This window comes from Lepidochelys olivacea (genome assembly GCF_965140295.1).
Source record: "Lepidochelys olivacea isolate rLepOli2 genome assembly, chromosome: 17".
Taxonomy (NCBI): domain Eukaryota; kingdom Metazoa; phylum Chordata; order Testudines; family Cheloniidae; genus Lepidochelys; species Lepidochelys olivacea.
Window position 1 is genome coordinate 156372 of NC_140427.1, and position 24994 is coordinate 181365.

The 24994-nt window shown below is 45.5% G+C and overlaps 1 protein-coding gene across 5 annotated transcripts in view; it reads right to left on the reverse strand.

Annotated features, from left to right (window-relative positions):
* MYO1C (myosin IC) overlaps positions 1–24994 on the reverse strand; it is a 122128-nt gene that overhangs the window by 5626 nt on the left and 91508 nt on the right. For all 5 annotated transcript variants that reach the window (XM_084650750.1, XM_084650751.1, XM_084650753.1 and 2 more), the window contains exons 19-30: positions 20292–20409; positions 19944–20057; positions 19694–19770; positions 19484–19552; positions 19165–19249; positions 18226–18385; positions 16988–17071; positions 7751–7844; positions 7574–7629; positions 6444–6579; positions 4831–4901; positions 3920–4017 (exon numbers count right to left, since the gene is read on the reverse strand). In XM_084650750.1, coding sequence (XP_084506876.1) covers positions 3920–4017; positions 4831–4901; positions 6444–6579; positions 7574–7629; positions 7751–7844; positions 16988–17071; positions 18226–18385; positions 19165–19249; positions 19484–19552; positions 19694–19770; positions 19944–20057; positions 20292–20409 — 1162 coding nt within the window. The remainder of the gene's footprint in view (positions 1–3919; positions 4018–4830; positions 4902–6443; positions 6580–7573; positions 7630–7750; positions 7845–16987; positions 17072–18225; positions 18386–19164; positions 19250–19483; positions 19553–19693; positions 19771–19943; positions 20058–20291; positions 20410–24994) is intronic.

Genomic DNA, 24994 nt, shown 5'->3' on the forward strand with positions numbered 1-24994 from the left:
ATAGTGTGTTGGATACAGAAGTCTCACAGGCTAAGGGCTTCTGGGCAGAGGGCCAATGACCACGCTCCCCCATGTTTGCTGACAACGCTTGCACTACCTTGCCTGAGAGCTGGGGAAGGAATATTTCACAAGCCAGATGGATGGCCCTGAGCTCTCTGACCTTTATATTTAACAACAGCTCCTGTTGGCACCATAAGCCTCGAGTCCTGAGGGACCAAGATGGGCTCCCAACCCCAAGGCATCTGACACCAGGGACCATGGGGTTGCAAACGGAACTCCTCTGGTTACATTGTGTGGGTTCAACCACCATGCAAAGGAGGTAAGTATTTGTGGTGGAATTGTGAGGAACTTGTCCAAGTGATGCCTGACTGGGGAGTAGATGGACGTCAGCCACATCTGCAGTGGTCTGAGATTGCAGTCTTGCGTGCTGAACCACATAGGTGCATACTGCCATGTGCCCTAGCAGTCTGAGGATACCTGGGCTTGCTGAGCGGATGGGTTGTGACTTAGACAATCAGATCCAACACTGCACAAGAATCTGGCTTCCAGTAAGAAGGCTCTGGTGCGAGTAGAGTCGAGGACTTCTATAAACTCTTATCCTTTGCACTGGCACCAGTGTTGATTTTTGTTCATTTATCAACATGCCCAGCACTTGGCACGTGGCTTGGACTACAGACCTGTACTCTCAAGTGACCCTTGATGAGCCAATTGTCAAGGTATGGGTAAATTTGAACACCCTGATGTCTGAGGTAGGCTGTGACCACTGCCATACATTTTGTAAACACTCTTGGGGCTGTTGCTAGGCCGAATGGGAGCACTGTAAATTGGCAGTGAGTCTGCCCGACGACGAATCATAGGAGCCTTCTGTTCCCATGGAAAATAGAAATATGGAAGTTCACATTCTTTAAGTTGAGACGTACACGTCTCCAGGATCCAGGGAGAGGATGATGGAGGCCAAAGAGACCATGTGGAACTTCAACTTTTGAGATATTTGTTGAGGCCTTGCAGGGCCAAGATTGGTTGTAGACCCCCTTTGGCCTTCAGTATCAGAAAGCAGCAGGAGTAAAACCCTTTCCCTCTCCGTTCTTTTGAAAACTTCCTATATGGCCCCCCACCCACAACAGGGCATGCACCTCCTGGGCGAGCAGTAACTCGTGAGAAGGGTCCCTGAAGAGGGACAGGGAAGGGTGGGGAGAAGAAGGGATGGAAAAAAATTGGAGGGTGTATCTCACTGTTATGGTGCTGAGCACTCACTCACTGATCCAATGTTATAGTGGCCCAAGCAGGGAGGTAGGGAAAGAGACCATTTGAAAATAAAAGGGTGCTTGGATCCTGGTTGTAGACTGGGAGGTCGCCCTTGGGGGCAACCTCAAAGTGTCTGCTTATTTCCAGGTGTGTACTGGGTAGAGCCCGACTGGGTGAATGTGGCCAGTGCTTCTTTCAGTAGGGCTCTGATCTGGTCTGGCCTACAAATCTCTGAGGCTGCTGGGGTTTAAATCGCTTCCTTGCAGGCACAGGAGTATAAAGGCCCAGGGAATGTAATGTAACCCTAAGGTCTTTCAGACCATACAACCATCTGTTTAGGAAACACATTCAATCCATAAAAAAGGGAGATCCTGAATGGACTGCTGGACCTCCGTGGAAAGGCCTGAGGACTGCAGCCATGATACCCATCTTGTTGAAATGGCCAACACCATCGTTCTGGCTGCGGAGTTGGCTGCGTCAGAGGCCTCCTGGAGGGAAGCCCTCACCTCAGTCTTACCCTCTTTATGTATGGCCAGAAACTCCTGCCTGGATTCCTGTGGCAGTGAGTCTGCAAACTTCGCCATGGATTGCCACACATTGAAATCATACCTCCTGTGCCGGGCTTGGTGGTTTGCGACACGCAAGTGGAGGCTGGCAGTTGAATAAACTTCTCTGCGGAAAAGATTGAGCCTCTTTGTGTCTTTATTTTTGGGGGTTGAACTGGTTTGACCCTTCCTATCTTGCTCATTGGCAGCAGATACAACCAAAGAACTCGGGGAGGGGTGGAAATAAAGATACTCAAAGCCCTTAGCAGGGACATAGTATTTTCTCTCTGCATGCTTTCCAAGAGGGGACAGAGAGGCTAGGGTCTGCCATAAGACCTTGACCAGTTTTATGACACCCTCATAGACAGGCAGGGTGTCTGTCCCTCAATAGGGCCACTACAGCCAAGATGTCAAATATGGTGTCAGCTGGTTCCAACACTCCTCTGCTTCCAGTCCAAGTGTAGTGGCCACATATTTAGGTAGTTCTTGGCACCGCGTGTGATGGTCCCATCCCTGCCTCATCGGGTGAGGAAGATGAGGCTAGAAGCAGGGAAGGGACCAACTCCACTTCCCCGGCTGGGGCAGCCTCATCCAAAGCTGGTGGAGGCTCCTGAGTAACCTGAAGTGACCCCTTGTCTGAGGCAGTCAGGAGACCGTTGCCAACCATCTTTCCGATGCCGCAGACACCGAGCGCTGTACCTCGGACCCTGCAACGGTGGGAGACTGCCCCATGGGTTCCAAAACTGCCAGGGTGCAGGCCACTGGCTCTGGGGCCATGTGCTTGTTGGCAGCCCTGGGGGAAAACCCATTGGCATTGCAGAGTGCGCCTGGCCCCTGTGACTTCTTCATGCTCAGAGCCTGAGGGGGAAGGTCTTCCCTTGGTGATCAGGTCGGTGCCACCGCTTCTGTTTCCCCAACATACCAGATGATCCAGTGCTTTGCAACTGGGGAGTGGTATCGCAGCTCCATATCAGGGTGCCACGTGTCTGGCAATGGTGCTCGGGGGAAATTGGCAATGGTATTCTGGCGATGGACGCCTCAAGTTTGGGGATCGGTGCCGGGGCTCCGGTGACAGAGTGGGACCGCGGGAACCGGCACTGTGGCTTCAGGGACTGGTGCCGGGTTTCTGGGGACTGATAGTGTGCCTCAGGAGGCTGACACTGAGTGTCTGGTGATCGTTGCCACGAGTCTGGGGACCAGTGCCAAAACTCCAGAGATCGGTGCTGAGGACTTGGGTGGTCTCCGAAGACTGGCAGCACAGCTCCAGAGACCGCTGGCGTGATGCTGAGCGTTGCGGTGCAGGGGAGCAATGCCGCGACTATGGGGATTGCTGCAGTGCCCCTAGTGCAGGCTTTCCTCTAGAGAGGACTGTCATCCCAAGGTGTTGGCAGCACCAGTACTCTCAGCCTTATGTCTCGCTCCTTCTTAGTGCATGGCTTGAATCCTTTTCAGATTCTATACTTGTCATGCACGTTGGTCTCCCCCAGGCACTTCAAGCAGCTCTGGTGGGGATCGTTGATTGGCATGGGCTTCTTGCACCGCTCAAGCGGTTTGAAGTCCGGGGACATGGGGCAAGCCCTGTCCCTAAGCTAAGTTCCTTGCCAAAGCAGGAGGATGTTCCAGCACTGTCACTGGCAGTAAGAAGGAATTGAAGGGGCAGGGAGGGGGACAAGGGAAACTGGCAGTGTTCCTTGTACTGGTGATACACGCAAAACTCCAGAGGGCACTGGAGCTGGTCCTGTGGATTCCACTGGGGGAAAATTTCCAGCACCAGTGCATGTGGTGAGCACACACACCTGACATGGAATGGACCTGAGTAAGTACGTGAAGAACTACTGTACTCCTTATTGTTACAGGCTCCGTGTTGCCACAGTGACGCATCACTCTGTCAGTGACAGAAAAGTAATGATGTCATGGCTAGCATGGTAGTCAGTACAGCTACAGTCTCATCATGCAGCAGTGACAAGTGATCTGCTACTTCTGTGAGAACGTAATTAGTAACATACAGTTAAGTAGGTTTTGAAGTCAATCATTTGTTTAGATTAACTGTAACACTCTTTTCACTTTCCAACAAGGCTTGAACAGAGTACCCTATTTAGAACAAAAAAGGAACTTCTTTCTTAACTCACCTGCCTTGACTGATATTGACATTATTGATTTTGTCAGCACTCATGGCAGTTTTAGTTAGTGTCTCAATGACATGATCACTTTGTAGTACAACATCTCCCTGAAAAAAGCCATAAAAGATCTTTGTAATCACTAATTCATAACAGATTTTATTTCAGTGTATAAGAACCTAGAATTACCCCCATGGACCTGCAGGATAGTCTGTATTTGTATGAGCTTGACTTGCTGGAGAAGTCCACGACATATATATATCATAATGTAAATCTCCCGATACACACTATGGACTCAAACACTTCTGAGACTGTCAGTAATAAGCCAAGATACAGAATCAATCCAAACTGCTGGAACATCCATCAAGAACCCATAGGCGCTGACTCTGTGGGTGCTGCATTAGTGGGTGCTCTGCACCCACTGACAGCCAAGTTCCCCCCTCCCACCCCAAGTGTCCTGTGTCCCCGCTCCTCCCCCTTCCAGTACCGCCCCCCCGCCTAACAGCTGTTTGGCAGCGCTTAGGACTTTCCAGAAGAGAGGGGGAGGAGGCAGGGTGGGGCGGGGACGGGACTTCGGGGAAGGGGGTGGAATTCGGGTAGGGCGAGGGTGATGCAGGGGTGGGGCACCCACGGGGCAGAGGGGAAGTCGGCGCCTATGCGGGAACCCATCTCTGTAGTACAGGACAATGACAAAAAACAAGAAAAAAAACCCAACCCAATTAGAAAGAGGTGACAAATCAAGAGTAAGTTAGATTTAGGTACCATCCTGCATTCCATCTATTTATATCTTCTCTCTAGCTCTTCTGAATACTCCCTCTCTCCTTCTTCCCAAAACTCAGGACCTGCAGCTGTTTCATACAGGTTGGGACGTTCAACACTTACGGATAGTGAGACAGTGAATGACACAGATGAGGTTCCCCTACCTTCTGTTTGTTATCCTCACAGCGCACATGGAGCACAAACAAACTGTCACTCAAGCTGCTGACTGAGATTCCTGCAAAACAGAAACGCCATTTGACTCCAATATATTGTGACGCCTAGACAGTCTGCATACTAGATCCTTGTGAAGCCTGAACTGAGTACAAAGAACTCCATCAATTTTCCAAGCATTTTAGAAATTTTCCATGAGTGTGACAAATAAGTTGTATGGTGCTCCAATTTGAAGATAATGGAACAGCCCCTTATTGTTCTGTCCCTATCTCCCAATAAATCGCTCAGAAACCAAAATGTAAATTTATATTAAATATAAACATATATTAATGGCATTGCTAAGTTTGAGAATATAAAACAACAGTCAGGAAATGCCTAAGTTATCCCTGAGAATGAGGACTTCACTGAGGACCATATGAGGACAAATGCCCCCGAGTATGTTACAAGAGAGCAGACCTGCCATCTTCTCCTTAAAATGTAAATGGAGATGAAGGGGAGACTGAACCTACAGTCTTCCCCCAATCACACCCTAATGGGCCCACCCAGGTAATTTGAAGTATGCAGAAATTCTATTGTACGTAGGTTTTTATACTGTTTTTATCACCATAGTATCTGAGCACCTTCCAGTTGTGCATTAACGTCTGCCATGTATGGTTCATTCTCTTCCATGTCCAGAACTGTGTGCGGTATATCATTTTGTTTTGAAAGGGTTTGAGTGTTTTTGGTTTTTAATATATACTGGGGGTTAGAAGTGTTTCAGATTAAAATCTAAAATGCAAACATTTTGCAGCCCGAGATTAGGACATTCAAATTAAAATAACCTAATTTTCATTGAAATAAACACATGGTCAGCCCTGCAATGATAGGGGCTTGTGGGACCCAAACCCCTGAATTAGTGTTGCCCTTGAAAACTTTTTTAAAATGTTGGCAACTATGTCTGCAATACAAGACTGTTAGGTCAGGACTGGAGCAATGCAGTAGTGAATTACTCAACTAGGTGAGAAAGAAGGAAAGGGGACTTGCAATAATGCTGCAGACTGCAGTGTCTGGAACTGTAGGAAGTTTTGGAACTAAGAGGGGGTGGGGGTAGGAGTAAGTAGGTCTGAAGAGATTTCACAGGCAAGGTAAAGCCAAGTAGTGATCACAGTACATTAGCCAAGAGCTGAACTGGGTACAATTATTTCTGAATAGCATTTGACTTTGTTAGCATTTTTCTAGCATATCCAAACCAATAAACTTTTACACAAATGCCAACAATAATCTTTAAACGCCTGAGGCCTGAAAAACTAAACAATGTCCCAAAAAGCTGATGGACTAACACTGTTCTGGCTGGTGTTTGGAGACTGAAACTCCCTTGTAGCAAGTGTATGTAGTTGATGAACTGTGGAATCATCCCAAAAATCGTACTTGTACAAAGAATATTTACAATGTGCACTAGTAGGAGCTTAATTCTGGGAAATCCCAATTTCAGGATATCAAAGTGAAAAGACTATTCTATATCTAACACTCTGCCTTCTTATGTACAGATCACTCAAACATCTGGAGTCTTCACGCCCACCTTTAATCATTAAGTGAGCAAAAATCATGTGTCCTGCAGTTGCCTTACCTGTCAGATTGGCATAGTCAATTCGTTGTTTGATTTTGGCTTCTTCAACTATGAAGATGGCATTCTGGGTGAGAAGTAGCTGCCGCACTCTTGCCTTGTATCCTTTCCGGTCATACTTGACCACGGGAACTGCGTACTGAAACAAGTGTTATGATTTCCAAAAGCAAAACCTGTTTAATTGGCAACTTCTTGTCATCAAATGTAGAAAGCACTGACTAGTGGTCAGTTTACGGGAGTCAGAGAGACAAAGGGGGTGGGGGGTGTGGTAATATCTTTTATTGGACCAACTTCTGTTAGTGAGAGACAGAAATGCTTTTGAGCTCATACAGAGGTGGTCGTCTTCCGGTCTCGGATCTGATATCTTCCATTGTTATATATAATCCCAAGCCTGAAGAAGAGCTCTAAGCTCAAAAACTTGACTCTTATTGGACCAACTTCTGTTGGTGAGAGTCAAGTTTTTCAGCTTAGAGCTCTTCGTCAGGCTTGGGATTATATATAACAATGGAAGATATCAGATCCGAGACCGGAAGACGACCACCTCTGTATGAGCTCAAAAGCATTTCTGTCTCTCACTAACAGAAGTTGGTCCAATAAAAGATATTACCTCACCCACCTTGCCTCTCTAATATCATGGGACCATCACGGCTATAACAACACTGCATACAGTTTATGGGGGTGGCAGACAAGCATTCTGCCTTATATTTTCAGGGCTGCCTATGTGATTTAAGATGGTCCTAAACCATACCTAAATTTCTCCACCAACTAGAAGATAATACCAGCCTGTTCACAGTGGTGTTGAAAGGCCAAATTTAACTCATGTCTATAATGCATTTTGGCCTATTCTAGCTCCTTTCACCTAAAGATCTCTGTGTATCATCCCCACCAGCAGGAAAACACCCTTTTCAATTCCAAATTCTACACCATAATCCAAATTTACACACACCTCAAAACTACAATTTTTGCAATTGGAACATAAACACCTCAGCGCAGAGTTATCATCACAGATACCACCTAATCTAATGTAGAATTCTTCATACATCATGTCAGGAAATCTAGACACTTGGTAAAGAGTTCACTTCTACTGAATCATTGCAGAAGCTTCACAGTAACCACAGGACACACAGTCTCACCTTGATCGTTTCATTTCCTAAAACCTGAAGGACTTTAGGATTTATCTCTTCGGTGCCTAGAAGAGAAACCAAAGAGAAGGTCAGGAGTAACACTATGGCAGGAAGAGAAATGACGAGAAAAGAGAGTGAGAAAAAAAGTACAAGTATTCCCTGTTCAGGTTTCTGAGTGCTACTCACCAAGTCGAGTGTTGATGAAGAGTCTGGGAACACTCTGAGGATAATTGTCTTTTTTACCCTTAAACATCTCACTTGCAACCACTTTCTGATCTAACTGCAACGAGAAAAAAAACAAAACCCAGAAGTTTTCTGGATCTGTATAACAGAGTAAAATTATCTTTAAATATAGCTATCTCCAGAAGCACCGTAAACGAGAGAGTTTTAGATTTTAATGCCAAAAGGGGCTCTTATGATCATGTAGTCTGACCTCCTGCATAATACAGGCCATACAATTGCAACAAGTACTGCTTGTAGTAAGCCCGTAACTTCTGGTGATGATGCAACATATCTTTTAGAAAGACATCCACTCTTGATAAAAAGCCTTCAAGAGAAGTAGAATACCATATCCCTAAGTAAATTGTTCCAACCGTTAATTAATCTCAATGTTAAAAATACGTGCCTTATACCTAGTCAGAAATTATTTGGCTTCAGTTTATAGCCATTTTATGCCTTTGTCTGTTAGATTAAAAAATCCTCTGGTATTGGCAATTTTTCCCCATGCAGGTACGGTACTTATAGATGCTGATCAAGCCACTTCTTAACCTGCTCTTTGTTAAGTTAAACAGTTTGAGTAATTTGTGCTCTTTTTATGAAACCCTTTGTTCTCATCCTTTTTGAAGCATGGACACCAGAACTGAGCAGAGTATTCCAGTAATGATCTTGTTAATGCTGTATACAGTGATAACTGTAACACCCTACTTCTGCTCAATATTCCCCTGCTTATACCTCTAAGGATAGCATTTCTTCTCTTACCCACCACACCACATGTAAGCTTATGTTCAGGCGGTTATGCACCATGACACCCGAGTCTCTTTCAGAGGTACAGTCCCCAGTCATATAAACATGACCCACATTTTTAGTTCTTAGATGTATGACCTTGCAAATGAACAGCTTTTGCCATGTAAGGACAAATAGAACATTATAAACTGTATTATTTGTATAGCACCCAACAGGTATGTGTACTCTGCAATAAAAATTTGCAGCGTGGCCATGGCTGGCCCGGGTTAGCTGACTCGGGCAAGTGGGGCTCAGACTTCAGAGCTAAAAGTTGCACCATAGCCATTCGGGCTGGGGTTGGAGCCTGGGCTCGGAAACCCTGTGAGGGGGAAGGGTCTCTGAGCTTAGGCTCAAGCCTGAATGTTGACACTGCAATTTTTAGCCTTGCAGCCCAAACCTTGCAAGCCCAAATCAACTGGCCCAGGCTCTGAGACTCAGCAGTACATGTTTTTTATTGCAGTGTGTGTATACCTAAAGTATGCTAAATACTTTATAGATGAAAAAGATGAAAAAGTGTCAGTCCTGAGGGATAGCCATTGCTAACTAGTTGGCAAAAAAACAGCATTCAGTTCAGCTTGCCAAGGCCCAAGTGGGAGGTCTAGCATAGAACAAGGAACCAAACAGCCATGCAGAGACTTTTAAATGATGTGGCAATAATTTAATGCAGGCAACAGCATTGTCAATAACCTAAATTTTCCTGATGCAGCATTTTTGATGCAAATTATTTAAAGGACTAACTATAAAAAACATTGTAGATAAACCATGTTGCCCAACTCTCATAGTTCAAAAGCACATCTATAGTAGAGCCCTACCACATTCATAGTCCATTTTAGTCAATTTCACGGTCATAAATTTAATTATTTCAGCTATTTAAATATGAAATTTCACAGTATTGTAATTGTAGGGGTCCTGACCCAAAAAGTAACTGAGAGGGGTCACAAGGTTATTGGCGGGGCGGGCGGATGTTGTGGTACTACTACCCTTACTTCTGCGCTGCTGCTGGCAGGGGCGCTGCCTTCAGAGCTGGGCGGCTGGAGAGCGGCGGCTGCTGGCCGGGAGCCCAGCTCTGAAGGCAGCCCCCCCGCCAGCAGCAGCGCAGAAGGAAGGGTGGCCTGGTGTGGGATGGTTTTGCCACCCTTACTTCTGCACTGCTGCTGGCAGAGGCACTGCTTTCAGAGCTGGGCTCCAGGCCAGCAGCCGCCACTCTCCAGCCGCCCAGCTCTGAAGGCAATGCAAAAGTAAGGGTGGCAATACCGCAACCCCCCCCACCCCACCCCCAAAAAATAACCTTGTGACACCTTCCCTGCCCCGCAACTACCTTTTGGGTCAGGACCCCAGTTTGAGAAACACTGGTTTCCCCTGTGAAATCTGTTTTTCATGGCCATGAATTTGGCTGGGCCCTATCTATAAGTCTCCAAGACAAAGGTGCCTTCTTTTTTATTTTTTTAAGCAAGCTACTGAGAACAGTATTTTGAAGATCTGGATAACTGCCTGTGCAAACTTGCACAGCCCATCTACAATAACCAGTCATTCCCTGCACAATTCATTATTCAGACGTTTTCAGAGATTTGTAGCAGGCAATTTTAGTCCCAGTCTCCTCCTCTAGGAAAATCATTTGCCTACCTGTAGCGTTTTACTATGTGTGCTTAGTGTTTTAAGGGCCTTTGTAAGGTACGTAACTATAGTTATGTAAATATAAAACAACTGTATTTAAATTAAAATAGAACAGATATTTAGGAGATATTCTAGCAATGTCTTGCATGTTTAATATATTTCTCATTGTCTGCTTTCGCAGCGCTATTGCATGTAGCAAACGGAATCTCATTGGTGTTTTATTCTTCTCAATGACTCAAATATATCAATATGAATTTACATAGATCTTTTCACGTAATCTGAAGTGCTGCTGGACTAGAATATTACTTACTCACACAGCTCATCTGCGTAGCTTTAGGAGTATTGTGGAAAGGGAAAATGACTAACCTTGCTATTCTGTGTCTCTTGTAGGATTATCACTCCTGACTCTGTGTGTGAGAGAGAGTGTGAGTGTGTGTGAGTGAGAGAAGATACAATGCTACCTATATTACACACAAACACTTAGAAGAGCCATTCCTCTTATTCTATCCCTACAGCTTCATCCATTTTCTCAAATCCATTCAAAATGCTTCTATCATCTTCCTAGCTAATTGTTTTGACTATATTACACCCACCTCATCCTCTGGTCCCTTGTGTTTCCCTCCCCGTGATGCTGGGGGACACTTGAGGATATTATGAATATTAATATTGTAAAATTGCAATGAGTTGTTCCAGATATGCCATGTAAGATATCTGCAAAAATATTATAATTTGCCAGATATGATAATCATTTGTATGTTTATATCACCTTTGTATTATGAGTTATAGATATGTATGTCAGGTTTCAGAGTAGCAGCCGTGTTAGTCTGTATCCGCAAAAAGAAAAGGGAGGACTTGTGGCACCTTAGAGACTAACAAATTTATTTGAGCATAAGCTTTCGTGAGCTACAGCTCACTTCATCGGCTGCAAAAAGAAAAGGGAGGACTTGTGGCACCTTAGAGACTAACAAATTTATTTGAGCATAAGCTTTCGTGAGCTACAGCTCACTTCATCGGCTGTTGCATCCGATGAAGTGAGCTGTAGCTCACGAAAGCTTATGCTCAAATAAATTTGTTAGTCTCTAAGGTGCCACAAGTCCTCCCTTTTCTTTTTGCAGATATGTATATATGTCTGTATTCCAAACTTGTGCTATGCTTCTGGGTGACACCCCCCAGAAAGTTTAGCATCAGCACTGCCTAGCCTGCTTGATGGCCCATTAAGGACCATTAGCTATACAACTGACCTATTGAGAGAAGGCAGTTACATGTTATAACTCAGCAAGGCATGCAGGGGCATGCCTATGGACAGAACTCTAAGGCTTTGAAGCCATGTGCTGGGCAGCTTGTGTTTGAAACAAAGAAAGCACAGACCACATGGCAAAAGACTGTAAAAGGTAGCTGAATCTTCTCCATTTTGTCTTCAATCCTGCTTCTTACATCTGGAGGAACTTTGCTACAAACTGAAGCTCTGAACAAAGGACTGAATGACCCATCTAAGCTGTCGATGTGATCCAGGGGGACTTTCAAGCTGGCAAACTCACCAATACTGCTAGGAACTTGATACATGGACTTTAAAGTCTTTGTATGTATGTAACTGCTTTACCATTTAACATCTTTCTTGTTCTTTCCTTTTTCTTTATAATAAACCTTTAGTTTTGGACACTGAAGGATTGGCTGGAAGTGTGGTGTTTTGGGTAAGATCCAAACCTATACTGACCTGGTAATGTAGCTGACCCTTTGGGGTCAGAAGAACATTTTTGTATATGTGAGCAGAGTTTAAAATAACTTCTCACTGTACTGGACCTAGGTGCTGATTGGGAGCCAGAGAACTGGAACGCAACCAATGGAGCTGTTTGATTTTTTTTTTTTGGCTTCTTGATAACCAGTGTTGGGGATCAGAAGCACAGTTTGTGACTGGTTGGGGAGTTTAACTTCAGTGTTACCCACCAGTCTTGGGAGTATCTGCTCTCTGTTTTGCAACCTCCCCTGGCACCCCAGGTCACAGTTGGTTTATTACTGGTCTTTAGCTTTAAGGTCCTCGACAGCCTAGCTCACCTCAGTTATCAATCCTTATGCATTACTGAGCCTTTGACTCCCACCTCTCGTCTGCTGGTGATGCCAGCTTTTATCATCCTTTACCCCAATTTTCTTTTTTCAGTTTTTGAGATCTACTCTTGAAGGCCCATATGGTTCCCTGAATGAGGAAAAAATTGAGTCAATTTTTACTGACAGTGCCCTCAGTGCAGACGGAACCAGGATGCCATGGCTGGCAGATGGGATAGGGGATGAACTTCTCTTTCCACAGTCTGCTTTGTCTGTTAAGTCAGAATCTTCCTGGTAAGGGTTGGTTCCATCAGTAAGGGAAACTGCAGGTCTGGGAGGACCAAAATATCCTCTGGTGAGATACATGTCTCTACCCTTCTTGAAGGACATGGAGTCTTGTCTCTCCATATTTCTGGAACTGGTGTGGGAAGGGTTTTAGTGATCAGTGGTTCATTGTGGGACTGAGATGGTACCGATGATGCACTGGACTTCCACCAAATAGTCGTTAACCAATACGAACAGTTCCAGTGCTTCGGGTCCCCGTGTTTACTTTTGGTTGGTACCAGAGCTGGTGCCATTGTTAATACCAAGGCTGGTATCTAGGCAACCTTGGTTTTATGAGCCTTCTGGCCAGGGCCATGAGGCTCAGGGACTAAGTCTTTTAAGACCTGGTCAGATAACATGGTGCTAGGATGCGTGCTCCTGGATGTCTCATTGCACACTCCATAATATGTTTCTTAAACCAATGAAGTGAGCTGTAGCTCACGAAAGCTTATGCTTGAATAAATTTGTTACTCTTTAAGGTGCCACAAGTACTCCTTTTCTTTTTGCGAATACAGACTAACACGGCTACTACTCTGAAACCTTTCTTAAACCAGAGTTCCCACACTTGCTGAGTTTGGTTGGATAAGGAGCGGCAAATACTACACTTTGTAGAGATGTGGCATTCTCCTAGGCAGTGAAGACACTGTTGGTACTTGTCATATGATGAGATAACTGGCTCTGTGGATGAGGGGAAAGCATGGACATGTTACTCCTTGACTTTAGCAAAGCTTTTGATACTGTCTCCCACAGTATTCTTGCCAGCAAGTTAAAGAAGTATAGACTGGATGAATGGACTGTAATGTGGATAGAAAGTTGACTAGATCATCGGACTCAACAGATAGTGATCAATGGCTCCATGTCTAGTTGGCAGCCGATATCAAGTGGAGTGCCCCAAGGGTTGCTCCTGGGGCCGGTTTTGTTCAGTATCTTCATTAACTATATGGAGTATGGCGTGGACTGCACCCTCAGCAAGTTTGCAGATGACACTAAACTGGGAGGAGTGGTAGATACGCTGGAGGGTAGGGATAGGATACAGAGGGACCTAGACAAATTAGAGAATTGGGCCAAAAGGAATCTGAGGAGGTTCAACAAGGACACGTGCAGAGTCGTGCACTTAGGATGGAAGAATCACATGCACTGCTACAGACTAGGGACCAAGCGGCTAGGTAGCAGTTCTGCAGAAAAGGACCTAGGGGTTACAATTGACGAGAAGCTGGTTATGAGTCAACAGTGTGCCCTTGTTGCCAGGGCTTTGGAGCGGAGCCTGGAGCTGGAGCAGCTCTGAGCCAGTGGAGCTGGAGCGGAGCAGGAGCACAGCTCCAAAACCGTGCTTGTTGCCAAGAAGGCTAATGGCATTTTTGGCTGTATAAGTAGGAGCACTGCCAGCAGATCGAGGGACATGATCATTCCCCTCTATTTGGCATTGGTGAGGCCTCATCTGGAGTACTGTGTCCAGTTTTGGGCCCCACATTACAAGGAGGATGTGGAAAAACTGGGAAGGGTCCAGCGAAGGGCAACAAAAAATTATTAGGGGGCTGGAGCACATGGCTTATGAGGAGAGGCTGAGGGAACCGGGATTATTTATTTGCAGAAGAGAAGAATGAGGGGGGATTTGATAGCTGCTTTCAATTACCTGAAAGGGGGTTCCAAAGAGAATGGATCTAGACTGTTGTCAGTGGTAGCAGATGACAGAACAAGAAATTGGGGATTGGTCCTGCTTTGAGCAGGGGTTTGGACTAGATGACCTCCTGAGGTCCCTTCCAACCCTGATATTCTATGATTAATGGTCTCAAGTTGCAGTGGGGGAGGTTTAGGTTGGATATTAGGTAAAACTTTTTCACTAGGAGGGTGGTGAAGCACTGGAGTGGGTTACCTAGGGAGGTGATGGAATCTCCTTCCTCAGATGTTTATAAGGCCAGGCTTGACAAAGCCCTGGCTGGGATGATTTAGTTGGGGATTGGTCCTGCTTTGAGCAGGGGGTTGGACTAGATGACTTCCTGAGGTCCCTTCCAACCCTGATATTCTATGATTCTATGATTGACTGAAGAGGAGTGAGGGCAGAAGAGACAGATTTTAAAGCCTTGTAACCTGGGCATAATCCAAATCCCATACTGAGGAGGCAGGGGAGGCTCCCTGGGGTGGGGAAGGTATTAACTATGTACATTAAGTAAACTAACACTAAAACACATTTTTAACACTGTATTTACAGATTGAAAACCAAGGATCAGCTCTGGACACAAGGGTTCTTACTCAAATCATGTGGTGGTAAGAAGGAACTGGAGAGGCAGCTGGGTGGCATCACCCCTTATTCCCTTGACGCAGAGCATGAAGAAAGCAATGGTGAAGGTGTGGAGCAATGGATACTGGTTGCAAGAATCCTATCAGATTTGTTTAGCACATGCATATCCCACAGTGGAATACACACAGGGACCAGCACTTGAAATGAAACTAAATGTTTATGTAGACAAGTCCAAAGTCAGGAAATGCAAATGGTAAGGTACTAACAGCAGTGGTAATTCAGTTTTATTGCACATATTTAATATTTTCTATGCTTTCTTTGGTTTATATATGGCTGTTCCTAATTGACCTGATTTACCATACCTCAAACTGCTCCTCAAAACAAACTTCTTCCATGAAAGCCTAGTCTTTCGTGAGGAAGTATATCTCAAAATATACATGCACAAGGGCAACCTTAATTCTGACATTTCCTAAATTTTGCATGCTTCACTTTGCAACCTTAATGTTCTTTTAATGTAGTTTTTGAGAATTGATTTCCCAATTGTTTTTAAAAGCAAACTGAAAACCCCACCAGAAATTACATGGAACCATATTAACCTCCAGCTTGATCAGCAGCAGGGTTTGGGACCTTTAGATCCATAGCACAAAACTCTACCACTTGAGCTGATGGACTAACTAGTAGCAGTAGTAGGCTGTTATCCTCTAGGTGGACTAGCCACTAAAAGATGATGAGACAGTTGTGAAACTGACTGTCAACTGGGCATCTGATGACAGCTGAGAATTGTAGAGAGACTCAAGACTATTGGGCTCAAATGCAGGTTCTGAAAGGGAGCGTTCTCCAGTAGTTGTAGACCCTTCTTCGTCCCGAGATGCCCTCTTTCCCTGCTGCATCTAGCTACCCGCTTGGGACTCCTGCCTTCTCCTCCATCTGGTCTTATCTGCCTCCCCCATCCAACCACTCTCCAATGCTTCATCTCCTTTCCCCTCTATCAATCCCTAACCCCCTGCTTCACCTATAATAAAATGTTAATTGAGGAAAAACTCCTAGGCCCAGATCTGCAAATGTGTTTAGGCATCTAAAACCCAGATTGGGCTCCAAAATACAAGGTTTAGGCACCTATATCCCAGTTTTAGCTCCAATGCAATCCACAAAACTACCACCAAACCGTGTAGGTGCCTAAACTCACTCAGCACCTAATTTTTCAGAGTAAATGTTCCCTAGGTACCTATGTTTCTGCCTCCCTCTAAGAACCCAGACACCTAAGCCCCAGAGTGATTCATAAACTGGGGAAAGATAAGCGTTTGGCTCCCTAAGTCACTTGTGAGGCCCAATCTTGTAGGTGTGCTCAAAGACTGCTTACCAGATCAGGTCCCATTCAAAAATCCGGCTGCCAAGGAAGGAGGCGGTGGCAGAGGAGGCTGCAGCAGCACCCACCTTATAACATCTAGCCCAGTGGTTAGTAAATAGAGCTATTCTCTCTTTCTTTGTCCCAGTGACTGTAGTCCAGTGGCTAGGGCATGCACCAACAGGCGGGGGGGAACGACCCAGGATCTAGTTTTGCTGCTCCAATCACTTGTTCATCACTTAACAGTGAAACAGCTTCAAGAGAAGAGGTTGAAGAAGCTTCACCTCAGAATATCCCATAGTTCAGTGGTTAGAGCACCCTCCTGAGAGCCTGGAGACCTTGTTCAAATCCCTTCTTTCCCTCTGGCAGGAAGGAGGGACTTGAGCCTGGGTCTCCCATATCACAAGCAAATCCGCTAGCCACTGGGCTAAAAGTTATACAGTGGGCACCACCACTCCTCCCCACTTCCCCCTTTTGTGTGAAGCAAAGCAGGTGCCTAACTCATTCCCACAAGAGACTTTAGGCCACCTGACTCCAGGCAGTTCATGGATCACTGATCACTAAGCAGAAATAGGTATCTAACTCTGTGAGTGGGGTGGGGCTTAGGACTCCTCGCCACCCCCCAGTTTGTACTGCTCATTGGCTAGTTTACATGGCTCCCCACTTAGTGTGGTAGATCACATTCTAAGGCACCCATCTCTCCCCATTCACTATATAGGGAGCCTAGGTTTCTAACTTGGCTTTGTGGATCGCAATGCTGTTCCTGTGATTTTCTGGGCATCTAAGTGCCTGTGTGGATCCCACCTCTTGTTCCTAGCAATAGTTGAGAGATCTGGTAAGTAACGTAAATGTCCTGCACCTGCTGTTTCCATTCTGGGCTGATTCTCTTGCAGTAGCTCCACACCATGTTTTGCATACACAGCTGTCTCAAGAGCTGAGATACCTGAAGAAACAAGATGGTATGTGAAGATGGCTTTAAGTTGAACAAAGGCAAAACAATTCAAACAGAATATAAGGAGAGAACAGAGAAGAGATATGAATGCAGAAAATGCAAGCCTGAAGCTGAACAACTCATCTTCAACACTGTATGTTATTGCAGAAATATTTTTAAAATTAAATAGCAACAAGTAATCTATTGTCCTGTGCTGAGACAGTTTGTCCTGCATTGTTCTCCAACCAGACTGTTTGGGCTTGGGGTTGGGAATTTTCCTCTTCACATCCTCCAGCCTATTTTGGAGGTACCTATGAGCCAAACAAGGCATACACAAGAATCTTAAGGACCCAAGAAGATCCACTCCCAGGAACAATTTTTTTGGAAAATGTCATAAAAATGGGGCCTTTAGATAATATTTTATGGGATTATTTTGCAGATCAGTGATCTTTCAGGTGGAGAAAGCATGTATCCAGGGCACTGTCACCTTTCTGGGTTAGAGGCCACTCTTCAAAGCATAAAATAACGTACTGGACAGGAAAACAAAGTTTAATTATTTTCTTTATGGGTAATCAAATACCATTCCATTGCTTTTCACCCCAGTTTAACCATTCAGGCAGAAGCCATTTAACTCAGAACAAAATGGGTTCAATTTTCAAAAGTGCCCACAGAAGTCCCTGAGGTGCTTTTGAAAATTTTATTCTGAGCTAAATGATATCTTTCCAACACTTAAAATACTAAGTCACTTAGGCATTTCTGAAAATCTTACCCAATGTGCTAAAGTGCAGTTCTACTTTGAAAAGTTGCTTTTTAACAACGTCAGAATTGGATTCCGTTTTTAGTGTCGCTTACTGATCTCAGTAATAATTATATGTAAAATAAATTAAATAATCAACAGTCATTTTTGTAATTTCACAAAGATGCTCAGTACACATGTTAACTTATGTTTTGGTTATTTTTGCTGCCAGTTCTACTAATTCAGTGTAGAGTGAGAGGCAAACATAGTTCTTTCTTTCTCACACATCACCACTACTAATGAAGGTTCTACAGGTCTCACCGCTCTCTCAATGACATCTGTGTGACCTAGGGCCTTCAATAACTGAAACTACAGTGCAGGACTCCGTCTACGCAGAGCAGTCAACTCCTTCTCTTTTTCTTCTGCCTACCTCGTAGAGTGATGGAGGGGGAGTTGGCCACGATTTGTCCAAAACATTCTTTGGTAAATTGCGTTTGAGGTTCATCAAGAAGGAGTAGCGAATGTAATCTAGGAAGTATTCATTCTCTGAGCAGCGAGGGTAGTTCCGGTAAATAAAACCTTTAATAAACCTGAATGGGCAGAAGAAGGAAGATCAGTAACCATCATGGATGGGTTTGATACAGATGATTAGACTAAAGAATTTAAGTGTCTTCCATTCTAATAATCTATGATTCTACAATGAACCTGTTTAACACCAAGACTTCCTATGCCCCCATTACTGAAGGCAACTGACTATAAACAAGAGACTTAGCATCTGTGGGGGCAAAAACAAATTAATCGGAAACTATCACACAAACAGAAGGAACACTTTGCAAAGCAAGGGGAACTGAGCAGGGATCTGCAAAGAACTGAGAACATGTGCTTTATCAGCGACTCCCGGGGCAGATACGGTTAAGAGCGGATAGTACAGGGAAACTGTCCATACGGATAGAGGATTCAACACATATATAAAAAGTGCAGTGGTAATGTTTCAGTCCCCCTGTTGCAATGGAGCCCAGTTTTAGAAGTTTGTATCCGAGATCTGTAATCAGTGCCATCCTATAGGAAAAACTGCTTGTTTTCAGCCACCAGACTCACGTTTCACATCATAGTCTCAAGTGTATGAAAATAACTACAGATTCACCAACTTCTCTATTCCACTCATGAACCAGAATCCTTGTGTTATTGAAAACAGGAAAATTCCAACATTTCTTGGGCTTTGTTCAACAGATGTATTTTTTTTTAAAAAAGTCACAGAAACTACACTGAAAAGACAGTTTATCCCCATCTGTTCATTGTTAGAAACTAGGTTTTGAGAATCTCTCTACACATTTAAAAAAAAAAAAATTGTTGCAGATTGTAAACACACCGTCTAATTGTCTCCACTGCCCACTTTTTCTTGGAGGCTTTTCGGCGCCCCTGGGTTCCACGCCACCATGACTGGATAGTTATTGCTGAAGACAATAAAAACAAAAAGGTATTGCACATTGGACAGAACTCCTTAATTCCATATAATCCAAAACATTCCCATCTACTCTATGCTTTCTGGCTTTTTATTCTTGCATCTCAAACTGAGATCAACTTCTGTTCCCCTTTCCATCCACCCCCTTGCTAGGAACAGAATAGGAGCTTCCAACTATACAGGTAATTAGCCATAAGCTTATTCACCTTTGCATGCCCTCACATACCTGAATGTTTCAGGTGCAGGAATTTCTGTCGCCAATAGAAGCCTCTCCATGTGGCCTGGATTTTTGTGGCTGAAATTGGAAAAGAAAAAAGAGCTATCAATTAGAAATAGTGGCCAAGGTTGGGAATCTGATAGAGAATAGGTCAATTCAAAAAATAAGGCACGCTGATAGTTGTCTGCTAAACCAGCTGGTTAAATGTGTCTGACTTACCCAGACTCTGCTTCCGTATCTCCAAAGCATCTTCTGTTGCAAACAAAGTCTTGGGAAAACGAATAAAAATCTTTGTTCTGGAAATGGAAATGTATGATTATGTATAAGAGGCCAGAGGGACCTACTTCCTGCCCTCACCATCCCCTTGCGGCTTCTGCTCTCCCCCTCACCCTCTAGACACAGGGGCCATATTTAAACACAGACTCCCTATGACTCACAACCCCAAATCAGGGAAGAAGAAATAACTGACCGGCCCATCTTATACTCTTCCTGTTTGTAGCCTAGATGTTTCACAAGCACAGCCACTCCATCATGGGGCCGCCCTTCCCACGTGGGCCACGTTTCTGAACACAGTGATTTGTATCTGGAAATAGACAAGTGAGAGACTTCAGAATGAGAAGTAAAATGGAGCACTTCTGCAGGGTACAAAGGGGAAGCCACAGTGCCTCTCCCTCAAACAGAGATCCATTCTGGTAACCAAGACCTTTTAGTTAACCAGATTACATGTTGTTTGCTGTATAGAAACTTCCTGTTCTGAACACGTTAGTGCAGAGATGGTGAGGGAGAACAGATTTGAGACAATTATTGTAAATCCCACCTCTGCAGGAAGATTTCATATTTCCGGCGATAAGCAAAACCAGCTCTGCGCACTCTCAGGTTCTCCATCAGGCCTAAGTACTTCACTTGATGTCGGATTAGAACTTCATCAAACCGACCTAGAAATCACATAAATGGTAGAAAATCATCATATTACAGCTGTCCTTCAATCTGGAAAAGGAACTGTTCTGGTATCAGCTCTTTGTAATAACTCTGCCAATTAACCAACTACATCAGGGGTGGCCAACCTGAGCCTGAGAAGGAGCCAGAATTTACCAATGTACATTGCCAAAGAGCCATAGTAATACATCAGCAACCCCCCCATCCCCACCCACACCTCCCCTCACCGGCAGCTGCACCGATCAGCACCTCCCCCTCCCTCCCCACACCTCCTGATCAGCTGTTTCGTGGCATGCAGGAGGCTGGGGGGGGGGAGAGGGGAGGAGTGAGGGCATGGCAGGCTCAGGGGAGGGAGTGGGAAGGGGTGGAGTGGGGGCAGGACCTGTGACAGAGCCAGGGATTGAGAAGTGAGCACCCCCCAGCACACTGGAAAGTTACCGCCGGTAGCTCCAGCCCTGGAGTCGGTGCCTGTACAAGGAGCAGCATATTAACTTCTGAAGAGCCGCATGTAGCTCCGGAGCCACAGGTTGGCCACCCCTGAACTATATAATAACTAAACTTTGCCATCAGGAACTCAGCCAACGTGTCAATTAAGTGAACATTCCATTTGCCACATGAAAGTCAGCCTTCTTCACCCATAGAGTACTAAGAAGCTCTCCTTCATATATAACAGTCAAATCCAAGGCTGGCCAGCTCAATACCAGTTGCGTAGTGTCGTTCTTAAGAACTCCAGGGACCAGGAAGAGTCTTGAAGGCTGGTTATGTAGGATTGCCAGGTTTCTGGTTTTTGAAAAGGGACCCTGGTGACTCTGGTCAGCACCGCTGACAGGGCCTTTAAAAGCCCGGTCGGTGGCGCAACAGGGTTAAGGCAGGCTCCCTGCCTGCCACGGCTCTGCACAGCTCCCAGAAGCAGCAGCATGTCCCCCCTCCGGCCCCTAGGCGTAGGGACATGCACAGGGGCTCCACATGCCCCAAGCACCGGTTCCGCAGTTCCCATTGGCCAGGAACTGCGGCCAATGAGAGCTGCAGGAGCAGCGTCTGCCGATGGGGCAGCAAGCAGAACCAACTGGCCGCACCTCCACGTAATAGCCGGAGGGGAGACATGATGATGCTTCCGGGAGCTGCCTGAGGTAAGTGCCTCACATAGCCTGCAATCCCTGCCATGCCTCAACCCCCTACCCCAGCCATGATCCCCCTCCTGCCCTCCAAACCCTTTGGTCCCAGCCCGGAGCATGCTCCTACACCCCAAACCCCTCATCTCCAGCCCCACCCCTGAGCCCACACCCCATCCCCTTGCCCCAGTGCCCTGATCCCCCTCCTGCACTCTGAACCCCTCAGCCTGGAGCCCCCTCCCGGACCCCAAATCCCTCACCCCCAACCCCACACCAGAGCCCTCATCCCCCCACACCACAATGTCCTGTCTCAGCCCGCAGCCCCCTCCTACACCCTGAACCTCTCGTTTCTGGCCCCACCCTGGAACCTGCACCCCAGAGCCCATACTCCCTGCCTCAGCCCAGAGCCCCTCCCACACCCCAACCCCCTGAGCCAGCCCAGTGAAAATGAGCGAGTGAGGGAGGGGGGATGGAGTGAGTGAGGGCGGGACCTCATTGGAGGGGATTGGCAGGGTGCGGGGCAAGGGTGTTCGGTTTTGTGCAAGTAAAAGTTGGCAACCCTATGGGTTATGTTGAGTCTTACTATGGGTTGTTCAGTAAAATTGTTAAAAAAAAGCACAAAACAAACAGATTCAAAGAAATATAAACAGAATTTGCTGGAGCTAAAAGAGCTGCTAAATCGGTGGTTTCAAGGTTTCTCGTAAGATTACAGATTTGTTACAGCAACACACCCAAACCTTTCTATGGGGACAAACATATCCACATATGAACCATGTGAAAATGTGACGATGGACAAGGCTTCGATTTCTTTGGACCAGTAAGCAGGTAACCATGATTTAAATCTTTGATTTTAATAATGTTTTGTATTTGTACTTTTTAGCTATTTTCCTAAGGAAAGGGTGATTCTCATTAGTTGGTAACCATTAAAAAATGTTATTTTCAACTAACATTAATTTTGGTGCTTCTTTTTGCTAGCCAGGAGGATACAATATATCTATACACAGTTACAAAGCTTAACTTACATTTATTTACATTTTTAATCTCTACATTTTTTAAATTATGTTAGGAAATACATCATTTACCATTTTCTATTTATTAAATGATTAACCTTTTACCTGTGATTTGTGTCAAGCTCAGTTTGAATGCAATTCAAATTCAATGGAAAAATGCACAAAAAACATCATTTTAATTTTTTTAACAAAATAAAATTACCTTTGTATGAACTGATTGTTTCTGGTCACCATGTCCTTCAAGATGTTAGAACTAGATGATCTCATTCTCTTCCACCTAGTTTTATTCATAGATTGGAAGAGGAAAACATGCTTTCCTGCTTTTTCAACTCCGAATTGGTTTCTTAATTTTTAATCAACTAGTCATTGAACTGAACTAGCTGAATAAACTGAATGAAGAAAGTATTTTCTCTTCACCTTCAGAAGAGGCTACTGCTGTCCAAAGTTGGTTTAGTACTTCAGCAAGAGGAGGTTACTCACCCTGCGCAGTAACTGACGTTCTTCGAGATGAGTGTCCCTGTGGGTGCTCCACGTCAGGTCAAGGTGCGTCCCAGCGCCTTCCATCGGAGACTTCTCCAGCAGTACCCCTACGGGCTGCACATGCGCTGTGCCTACCTCTCGAGCGGTCAGCCTTGGAATAGCATGTGCACAGCCTGGGCTCCCCATAGAATCACAGACTAGCAGGGTTGGAAGGGACCTCAGGAGGTCATCTAGTCCCACCCCCTGCTCAAAAGCAGGACCCATCCCCATTTAAATCATCCCAGCCAGGGCTTTGTCAAGCCTGACCTTAGTCAGGTCCTCAGTTCCTTCTCTACAACAGAGTGCATTCTGAATTCCGAAGTAGAGGGGAGGAGGGCAGGTAGTGGAGCACCCATAGGGACATGCATCACGAAGAACGTCAGTTACTGCTCAGGGTGAGTAACCTCCTCTTCGAGAGAGAGATGTCCCTGTGGGTGCTCCACTTCAAGTGACTGAAAAGCAGCATCCCTTAGGATGGCTGGGATTTCGGATGAGGCAAGAAGGCTGACAACACGACAGCTCTACCCAAGCTGGTGTCGGACGCTGCAGTGTGGATGAGAGCGTAGCGATTAGCGAAGGTAAGGTTTGACGCCCAGGTAGCTGACTTGCATATGTAAGACAGTGGGACATTACAGAGAAAGGCCGTGGAGGTGGAGACAGCGCTGGTAGAGTGATCTAATTGATGTAGGAGGTTGTATTTGCCCGAGTTGGTAACAAAGGCGTATGTAGTCAGCAATCCTTTTGGAAAGTCTCTGTGTAGAGATAGCATTTCCCTGTGAACGCTGAGTAGAAGAGACAAAAGTCTGGGGGGTTTTCTAAACGGTTTTGTTCTATCCAGGCAAAAGGATAATGCTCTGCGAACATCAAGAGTGTGCATTGTTGTTTCAAAGGCGTTAGCGTGAGGTTTGGGGGGAAATGTTGGGAGGTGTATAGGTTCACTGAGGTGAAAGGAAGAGTGTATCTTAGGTAATAACTTTGGATTCGTGTGGAGTGTGACCTTATCGCGAAAGAATGTGATATACGGAGGGTCTGCCATAAGTGCCCCCATTTCTCCTACTCATCTGGCAGACGTGATTGCTATGAGGAAGGTGGTCTTCATGGAGAGGTGGAGAAAGGAGGAGGTAACCATTGGTTCAAAGGGTTTATCCATCAGGGCTTTCAGGACTAGGTGTAAATCCCAAGGTACAGCAGGCGGTTTCACATCTGGGTATAACGTCTGGATACCGTTCAGGAACCTTTTGGTGATTGGATGGGCAAAGACCATAACGTTGCTAATCTTATGATGGAAGGCAGTGATTGCTGCAAGGTGGACCTTGAGTGGGCTCGTAGAGGGGACAGGTGTTTTAAGGTGTAACACGAAATCCAGTATCAGTGGGAGTAAAGCAGAAACTGGAGAGGTCTGTTTGTCAGCACACCAAGATGTGAACCGTTTCCATCTATGCAGGTAGGTCGTGCGCGTTTTGTGTGTTCTGCTGTGTAGCAAGACAGTGCACACTTGGTCCGAAAATGTTAACTCCGCATTACAGAACCATTGATCAGCCAGGCCCTCAGGTGGAGACATTGTACGTCAGGGTGAAATAGGAGGTTGCCGAGTGGGGGAAGGGGAATGGGTAGCTTGACCGACATGTGCACGAGAAAGGGGTACCACGGTTGTCTGGGCCATGCTGGGGCTATGAGAATGATGTTGGCTCTGTCTGTTCATATCTTCTGAATTGCTCTGTGCAATAGAGGCATTGGTGGGAACACATACATGAGAGTTTCGGACCATGGGAACATAAAGGCATCTCCCAGTGAGAGTGTTTCCCCCGGCCTGCTCCGGGGCAGAATATTGGGCATTTTTTGTTTGTTGCTGTGGCAAATAGATCCAGCTGGGGATAACCCCAGGTCTGGAAAATGTTGGAAAGAATGGTGTCATTGAGTTTCCACTTGTGCTGTATGGAGAA